Below are 9076 nucleotides of genomic sequence, written 5' to 3' on the forward strand. Positions count from 1 at the left end.
GGAAATCAAATGTTTACCTAGATTACCTCTGTATACCACATGATATTGTTCGGAGTTCAGTAGAATCAGAAATTGAACTTGACACATAAGCATTTTTTTTTTTTACTTCGGTATACGAGTAAAGCACCCTCACTGTATAACTAACACAACTCTGCCAGGTGTCTAGGAATACAGTGGGTAGCACTTAGGCCCTGCCAACCACGAGCCTCTAGAAGTGACCCCCGCTGTATTCCTTAAGAATCAGCAAAGTATAGTGCTGTATACTTATGTAAAAAATACATAAACCTGTTCTTTACTGCTCTCCCCATGCTAAGAAGTAATGATGGTCACTTACTGGTGGCAAGGTTGTGAGGGGGAAATGGAAGGACCACCTAATCTAAATCTCAATTTGCAAACCACACCAAGAAAACTGGGCAAGATGGCGACTACTGACACTCCCTCCCAGAGCGGCATGCACAGTGGAGCGCAGATGCTCTCTGCTCAGTATCAGCAGAGGGCTCCTTACTCACTAAGGGACAGCTATGGGTTATGCAGGGAATTCTTTGCATGCAAAGTAATTTGCCTTCAAATCCCTCCACAGTTCTTGTCCCAATTACCTTTCTGACCTGGTAGAAAAGAACTCGCCTAGCTGCTCTCTTTGTTAATCCAATGACCTACTACTGACTTCCTCACTCATAGACTCATCACATGCACGGCTACAAGAATTTTCTAGAGCTGCCACAACTCTCTGGAATGGTCCTTCTCATCCTATTCGGCCTGTTCCCACTTTCTTCTCCTTTAAAAGAGCACTCAAAACCCATCTTTTTGAACTTGCCTTCCTGTCTTCTTCTTAAAACCCTCACTACTTCCCATTACTCCACATCTCCCCTTCTATTTTGTGATACTTCCCCCATCACTTAGATTGTAAGCTCACTGGGGCAGGGTCCTCTCCTCCTGTATTACTGTCTGTATCTGTGTGTCATTTGCAAACCCTATTTAATGTACAGCACTGCATAATATGTTAGCGCTATCCAAATCCTGCTTAATAATATTAGTAATAATAAAAGAGACAGTAGGGTAGTCAAACTGACACATGAAAAAGACCACCAAAGTGCTCAAATGTGTTTTTTTTTTTTAAGTGGAGTCAAAATTCCCTGTGTGCTCCTATATTGCCATAATATTATTACTAGGAACAGAACCTTTGCTTTTGTGTAAAACTAAAATGGTTCATCACTTATTAAGAGAAGATATGTGAAAAAACAGGAACAACGCAGCAGTCCTGCTCATCTCCATAGACCTGAATGTCACTGTGTGTACAGTGTTCATTTATTGTACTGTTGCTGGAAATGATCATGAGGATTGTTTTTAAATACAGATTTATGTAGGATCATGAAGCAACAAAATGCTTTATCCTGGAAGGTCCAGCTGTCTCTCTGAACATGATATGACCTATAATGGCTGCTTCTAGCTCAGGACAGTAAAAGAAGGTGCATTTTAGTACAGATGACAAGGGCAGGATAGCTGAGCAATAAGGGAGGACAGGTAAATGGCATGGGATGCATGGCTGTACATTTATGGACAGCCAGGAACTCTACCATGTGTGTGGCCCTCATACTCACACCAGGGGACCGGTCTCCCCCTGGAGCTTGGTGTAATCGTAGGTCCCATTCAGCACCCCTTCCACCTCATCCATGTAGGCTTTCCAGTCTATCTCTGTGTCTGCAGGGAGAGAACACTGGGTTAGTTCTGTGCTGATGGCTCACAACACATGTACACAATGACTGACACTCACAGGGGACCCTCTGGATGACCCAGTGTGTGACCCCCAGCTCCAGCAGGCACAGGCACACTCCCAGCAGGGCCGTGTACCGGGGGTCGGTCAGGATCTGCACGTAGTTATCCCGTCCCCGGCGCAGCGTTTCTGTCAGGCTGGAGCGGGCCCCAGCTGTCCCCCCAGGGGGAGCCCCCTTCCTCCGGACACCGATAGCCGGAGACATTGCACACACCGACGTCACCCAGACACCGGCCTGGCCGGAAACAGGAAGCTGTGTTCAGGGGACGGGAGGAATCCGGTGGATATAGGTGACAGTATGAGAGAGGCGACATACGGGACTGGGCGGCTAGGGCTCACTGTACAATGTATGTAGGTGTTACACGTTCCACAAAACACAGCTGTCCCCGGGCACTGCCGTACAAACACTGACCCCGCCCACATAGCAGGACACACTGGCACACTAACCCCGCCCACCCATGACGTCCGTACAAACACTGACCCCGCCCACACATCGGGACACACTGACTCCGCCTTCCAGGTGACCCGCACTAACCACGCCTACTCGGCAGTCCGCTAACCCCGCCCACCCAGGACGTCTACTGAAAGTGTGTGGGAAGTTGCACGTGTCCGCCATGTACAAGGAGTCAGGGTATTGGAATGCCCGTTATGAACGGGAGAGAGAGCTGCCTGCCTCCAACGGGGGGCACGAATGGTTCGGACATTATTCGGACTTCGCTCACCTAGTCAAGACACAGCTGCGACCAGGACTACGAGCACTGGTGTTGGGTACCCACTATTTGTAGTATGATGGGGGGGGAGTGGTATTACTTCTTGAATAAAGGCACCTGGGGCTCCGCTTTACCTGTGCTGCAAAGCTGACCAGACCCAGGTGCAGTGGAACTGGAACAGTGCCTGCAGTAGGCAGGGTAACACTACGGTGAGAGGTACTACTTGTATCAGCCAATAGCATTGCTCTGTGCTGTATAAATTAGCTATCATTGCGCCTTGTAGGATCCCATGGGGAACAGTTCTATTGGCTTATAACTGTTAGGGGGAAGCTCCTCGTTGTAAGAGACTGTATTGTTTGTCCAAAAGCGAACAACCCACGAGTGCCTTAGATTGTGTCACAGAATTGAAGAGATGGTATAAAGACTGTCCGAATTAAACCCCAGGCTGCACAGAAGTTTACTTCCTAAATTAGTTTTTCCTTTTAAAGGGTCTTTTCACACCCCATTCAAAAAAGAAAAAGGTTTTTGACATACAAATATGTTTAGGGTATATCTAGGGTTTTAGTTTGCCAACATTGGTAATTTTTTTTTGTATTTGTTTTTTTTTTTTTTGAGTCATATGCCTGGGCAATTCAGACAGAGCAAATTAAGAAAAAAATACATAAATTGATGCGTACCTCAGCACCAAATAAATTAAATCCTAAAACGAAAAATATAAAAAATAGTGAGCAGTCAGGTTATGTATTGCAGAATGGGACCGCTTTGTCTCTTTTACAATAAAGCAAACTTTCCTGCCTGTTCTCAATCTTCTGTAAGATGTATATTAATACATGAGCAGCTCAGTGTACAATCCAGGCTGGGTGTTGGGAATGAATGTGGGAGTTCCATAATTCTGGCCTAGCTGATGACTCCAAACCTGGAAAAGAACTGGGTGAAGATGTTTGTGCTGACAAGGAGAGGTGAATTTAGTTCTGCTTTAGCGTGGAACAATCAGGCCAGTCAATAATGCAGGACAGGCAATGTCCCTTCTGCAAAAATTCCCTCCTAAAAAGCAGAGCTGCACAGCATCAGCTGGTATTGTCAGGATGACCAGCAATCCTGGTTTGCCCTGCACATGCCAGGAATAAATAAACGTCTACACACCTATGCAGGAGTTGCGTCCTCCCATCCCAGCCAATCAAGATGACCAAAAACCAGCCACAGGAGAAGATAGTAGTGCCTGCGAGGGAATGGGGACAGGTGAGTAACTTGGGGTTTAGTTCTGCTTCAATAAGCAGCAAGCAGGCATAAAGTTGTATTACCATTTTAAATATGTAAAAGGTATGACTTTACCCACATTTCTGCATAGGTATCATGTACTATATCCTACTAAGGCCAACGTAGGTGAAAGTAATAAATAATAGAAAATATGTTTATTTCTTACCTTATCCCCCATTTCTGTACTAGTGGGATCCATCACAAACTGAATATCCTAAATCTAATTGTGACATTACCTTTACAAGGGCAGTGGGGTAAGGCAAATCTGCTTTCTAACCATTTTGTGTTGTCTTCTATGAACAAAAATCTTTGCCTTTATTTAACTCTGTAAAGAAAAACAGTGCATTGCCTAGTGCATTATTTTGTGCTCCCATATAATCAGGGTATGTCTGGTGGTTCTCTATAGTCTCCAGAGGCAAAAATGTAAACTGTGTCCAGCAGATCAATGAACTGTGTGCTAGTGCAAAAGATGCAGCAGAAACAACCCCCTTAAGCTAAGGATCTAGATAGCAGAGGCAACTTTAGTTGTAAAGATATTGTGTTCTAGTGAATTCTTCCATCCCAGAAGTACTGGCATACACAGCTACTGGACACACCATTCTTTTCATCTATTTCTGGATCCCAAGCCCAGAAGTGAATGTGCCTGCAGTGTGGGGCACAACTGGCACATAGTTTGCTTCATGTCTGAATATGTCTAACTCCAGAGGTAGTAAACCAGGCCATGGTCAGTGGGTTTGGACTTTCACTTCTGCAAACTAGATAAGCACTAGACATACTTGGATATTGTGAATGCATTGGCATTCTTGTGTGGTGAAAGTTTTTTTTCAAAAGCAGAAAGTGCCTTATGCCTGGATAACTTTTTATATATGTACACATGGTGGGACAGATTAGGGATTCATACTGCATAGATGATTAAAGTTTAACCAACCCAGTGCCCAACTTTTTTTCCAGAATGAAAAAAATAATGAACATATGTCATATACGTCATTTATTTATGGTATGTTTTTATTCCCTCCTCAGGATGTGGCACCAGTTCACTTAGTGCCGATTTGTATGAAGAAGGTGTAAGTCCCATTATCAGCATTGATTATTCCCCAATTTGCATAGAGGAAATGAGGGAGAGAAATGCTGGCATTCCTGAAATGAGCTGGATGGTGATGGATGCTCGACAGCTCCAGTTTCCTGATGGAAGCTTTGACCTGGTTATTGAAAAAGGAACTTTGGATTCAATGATGGTGGATGAGAAAGATCCTTGGAACATTACCCCATCAACTATGAACTTGGTAGATGATGTGCTGAGTGAGGTGAGCTAATGTGATCCCTATTCAAAAGGGTAAACTTACCGAATCTGATCATTGGTTGTTTTATGATAGGCACCCATTACACAGACACCTTCCAACAAGAGCGTAAAGTCACCATGTAGGATAACTGCTTCCAATTGTAACCCTCATCTCTCCCTAGCAAAATCCTATATTGCCCAACTCTTGCAGGTGATATTGAAACGGAGTGGAATTGGCCTGTATATGACTCGCATGAACTAATAGCAGATTGAACCCGTTTTTTAAATGTTAACACTGTCGGAGTATTGTGAAAGGTGTGCTGTATGTAAAAAACAAAAACTGCCTTTGTGTGAGTGTGAAAACAGGAGGGTTCTAGAAAGCCTTTTCTCACAAGAATCTTTTTCTCCCCCCAAACAACATACATTCTTCCTGTACCCTTCTTCTTACACCTTTCACTCATTATTTCTGTGCCTGGGGTTCGGTAAATTATCTTGTATTATCAGATCAGTTTGATATGAAAAACTTCCTAAAAACCTAGTACAGTTGCTCGTACTGGTAAAGTTTTACAGTTTTCTCTTTTTTACCTGGTAAATTCATTATGTTTATGTGCTATTTGCAGAGTTCTAAAAAAGTTTTTATGACTTATGATTTTTTTATTATATTGAATAAAAATCATTACCCTGCTGCTAATGTTATTACTCTCTCTTCCCGATAGCAAGCCATCCTGTGTTGGACTATTAGCATTGTGTGATGCAGTAGAGCAGTGCAGAGCTGTCATTATGATGGCTTCATAACAAAACACCTCTCAGCCCCCAATATCACCCCTTATCTTACCACTGCTTTCTTTATTGTGTCAGTATCATGACAGCTATTTAAGGGGAGCTACAGAACAATTCCTCCATATACTGCTTTACTGAAGATCCAAATTGTGTACAAAGTACTGGGCAGCATGGTGGCTCAGTGGTTAGCACTCCGGCCTTTGCAGCACTCAGTCCCAGGTTCGAATCTTGGCCTGGACACTATCTGCATGGAGTTAGCAGGTTCTCCCTGTGTTTGCTTGGGCTCCCTCTGGGTACTCCAGTTTCCTCCTACATTCCAAAAACATGTAGTTAGGTTAATTGGCTTGCCCACAAAATTGACCATATACTGTGATAACATATGACTATGGTAGGGACATTAGATTTTGAGCTCCTTTGAGGGACAGTTTGTGACATGTAACTGTGGACTTTGTACAGTGCTGTGTAATATGTTGGCACTATATAAATACTGTGTAATAATATTTATAAGTAGCAGTTGTTTAGCCTAAGTAGCCTAAGCCATTGCTATGTCTGAATCATATAAGTGATTGTTATTTTGTATCTTTTTAATAAACATAAATAGATTGAATTGTTGCATTTTTCATGGATTCTTCCTTGCTTTGTGCATTAGGTGGTGCTGTTTGTTTAACAATACGTAAAACATAATTCTTCCCTTTCCTCTCTACATGACTTTTCATACCTTACAATAATTATAAAGATCAACCTTTAGGTTTCATAACCATATTTGTTTTGTTAGCCTACATGTTATTAAAAGCTTAGTAATACATTTGTTTACATTCTTCTGCATGCAGTCAAAGTACAGATATTGGTAAGTATAGTAACAGACTTGCTTTAACATTTGTTTTATATTGAGCTGAAGACCATTTGTTGATTCTTCATATCGTGCAACATGGATTTCATTTTATTTTTACTGTTTTACACTGACCATAGTAGAGTAGTGAAGTAGATGTGTCCAGTATGCAGAGCATTGTCTGTGATCTGACATCTCCCACTAATAAGCAGTAATGCAACACTGGCATTGCAGGTTCCCTTTCATTATCCAGTAGCTAAAGCAAAATACATTTTTACTATATCATTTTATTCCTAGTTTACAAGGACACTATAAGACACACAATTTATTTATAATATTTGTGTGTGTAAGAATTTGTTTCACGATGTATGTTGTCTCAAATTTTACACATTATATATTACAATATTGAAGGAAAAGCAGCAAGACAGTCGATCTGCATCAGTGTGCATTGTTTCCTTGTCATTTGTATGTAAAAATGCTCGTGTAGCGTAAGAGCCTCATGTTGTTTTGTGAAGTAGTATTTGTGCTTTAGTGAAGCTTGTGACTGGTTGTTGTTCTGTTTGTCTTCACTATTTGCATCACTGACAAAGTAGAAGAGTACTGAAGGCCACCAAGCCTGCTAAGCAGCTAGATTATGCATGTTTATAATTTTATTTGCCATTGTAAAGTTTCTATATGCCTGTTTTTATAAATACAGTTTTAAACCTTGCTGCACTTAGAGTGTTGTTATATTTTCAACTTGTGGTAATGACCTGTGACCTTTTCACTATGGAGGGTTGGCTCTTAGTCCTCAGAAAGCTGCGGCTGTGAGAGTTTCTATGGAGACAGAGGCAGTGTTGTCTGCTTAGGTTGTCATAGAAACTGCTGCCTGGAGGCATCTTTATAGTTGGGCAGACGCAATTGCTTTTCCTTCTCTGCTGAGTACCATACTGTTTTGACACCTGTATTGTTTCATGGTGGCAGTGTTTGTAGTGATTCTGCTTGCTTTACATAATTTTGTCGGACTACTAATGTTTGATGTTGTTTGTTTCATTAGTTATCATACTGCTTCTTTTATGGATGGTCACCTGATTGTTCTTTTTTTCCTTCAGGTTAGTCGGGTTCTCACCCCTGGTGGATGCTTCATCTCGGTTACTTTCTCACCTCCTCATTTTCGGACTCGACACTATGCACAGCCTAAATATGGCTGGTCTGTATCATGTGACACCTATGGAAGAGACTTCCATTATTTTCTGTACACTATGCTGAAAGGAGGAAAGTTGACACCCTATGATATTGAGAGAGGACAAAGTCTTCATAAACCACGTGCTATCCCAGATACGATGCCAACTCTTGCAGCGGACGATGATGAGGACTATTTAAGAAACATTCAACTATAAATATAAATGTGTTACTAATGAAAGTCCGACACAAAGTCAGTCATTGAGCTACAACATTGTTCTAGTTTAATCGGAAATATGGAAAGTGTTTTCCATTTGTGTGAAAATGTAATATTGTAAGGAGTGGAATGGTAGCCACTTGCAGCCTTCACATTCTCACACTTTGAGTGTATACTAAAACGTGCAAAGGGCACCCAGGAGAGGGTGGTACTGAAACCATAAAACACACGCTGACCTGTTTTTCCTTAAATTTTTCTTATTAAGAATAAAATATTAACAACTGGGGTGATTTAGCAAAGAGGGCTTTTACCTACACAAGATGAATGATGGGAAATCTGTGTTAAGAGAACCTTTACGCTGCCATTGCTGACCTCCTCTCACAATGCCTGGCTGGCCCTCTGTTACAATGGTTTCAGTATTTTAGCAACTAGTATACAACGCTTACTTCAACTTTGGCATGCTTGTTGTGGGCCCAGTGATTAGAAAGTACTGAAGCTAAGGACAGATTTTTTTATCTTTTTTTTTTTTTTGCATTGGCAGATTCCTAACTTGAAAATGATCTAGGCATATACATTAGTGTAACTCTTTAGTTGAACTATTTATTGAACAACAGAAATGAGATTTTCTACTGTATTTTTTATAAAAACAATAGAACGAGCTACAAACACCCCTTTCTTCTTCTTTTCTTAAAGAAAAAAAGGAGTCTGTGGAGTGCTGCTGCATGTTTGATTCTCTGGAAGGAAGCTAGGCTGGTCATTGCAGCCTGGAGCAGTGCATGTCCTAATTTTACACAGTTGTTTAAACCTAAATAATGTGACATTACTTTTTTTTACTCATATGAGTGGTAGCGAGTTGCACTCTTATCTTTTGAAGAAGCATCTGTCTTGTGCCAAGTCATGTCTTATTTGTAGATAAACATGCATCAGCTATGTATGATTTTACTAATGGTGCTGTTTTTTAAAAAATATATCTTTAATAGAATATATCATTATATTTTTATATTATAAAGCTGTCCAGCATAAGGAACTCCATTATTAAAAAGATACATATTTTATAGGGTTTTGAGCAGAA

At 41.2% G+C, this 9076-nt stretch overlaps 2 protein-coding genes across 2 annotated transcripts in view; one reads left to right on the top strand and one right to left on the bottom strand.

Annotated features, from left to right (window-relative positions):
• The window catches only part of ALG3 (ALG3 alpha-1,3- mannosyltransferase), a 4617-nt gene extending 2431 nt beyond the window's left edge, over window positions 1-2186 (bottom strand). Inside the window, exons 1-2 of the mRNA XM_072408380.1 lie at window positions 1772-2186; window positions 1599-1698 (exon numbers count right to left, since the gene is read on the bottom strand). Coding sequence (XP_072264481.1) covers window positions 1599-1698; window positions 1772-1976 — 305 coding nt within the window. The 5' untranslated portion in view covers window positions 1977-2186. The remainder of the gene's footprint in view (window positions 1-1598; window positions 1699-1771) is intronic.
• Window positions 2187-2378: 192 nt separating this feature from the next.
• EEF1AKMT4 (EEF1A lysine methyltransferase 4) lies at window positions 2379-9076 on the top strand. The gene is made up of 3 exons (XM_072408382.1): window positions 2379-2539; window positions 4759-5042; window positions 7718-9076. The coding sequence occupies exons 1-3, from the start codon at window positions 2386-2388 to the stop codon at window positions 8003-8005; spliced, it is 726 nt and encodes a 241-aa protein (XP_072264483.1). The 5' UTR covers window positions 2379-2385; the 3' UTR covers window positions 8006-9076.

Source organism: Pyxicephalus adspersus, chromosome 4 (genome assembly GCF_032062135.1).
Source record: "Pyxicephalus adspersus chromosome 4, UCB_Pads_2.0, whole genome shotgun sequence".
NCBI lineage: Eukaryota > Metazoa > Chordata > Amphibia > Anura > Pyxicephalidae > Pyxicephalus > Pyxicephalus adspersus.

Bases quoted from the DNA above. Each gene is read 5' to 3' on its own strand.
- EEF1AKMT4 (XM_072408382.1), top strand. From the start codon at position 2,386: ATGTACAAGGAGTCAGGGTATTGGAATGCCCGTTATGAACGGGAGAGA. The intron at 2,540-4,758 runs GTACCCACTATT...TTCCCTCCTCAG, and splicing joins ACTACGAGCACTGGTGTTGG to GATGTGGCACCAGTTCACTT. The intron at 5,043-7,717 runs GTGAGCTAATGT...TTTTTCCTTCAG, and splicing joins TAGATGATGTGCTGAGTGAG to GTTAGTCGGGTTCTCACCCC.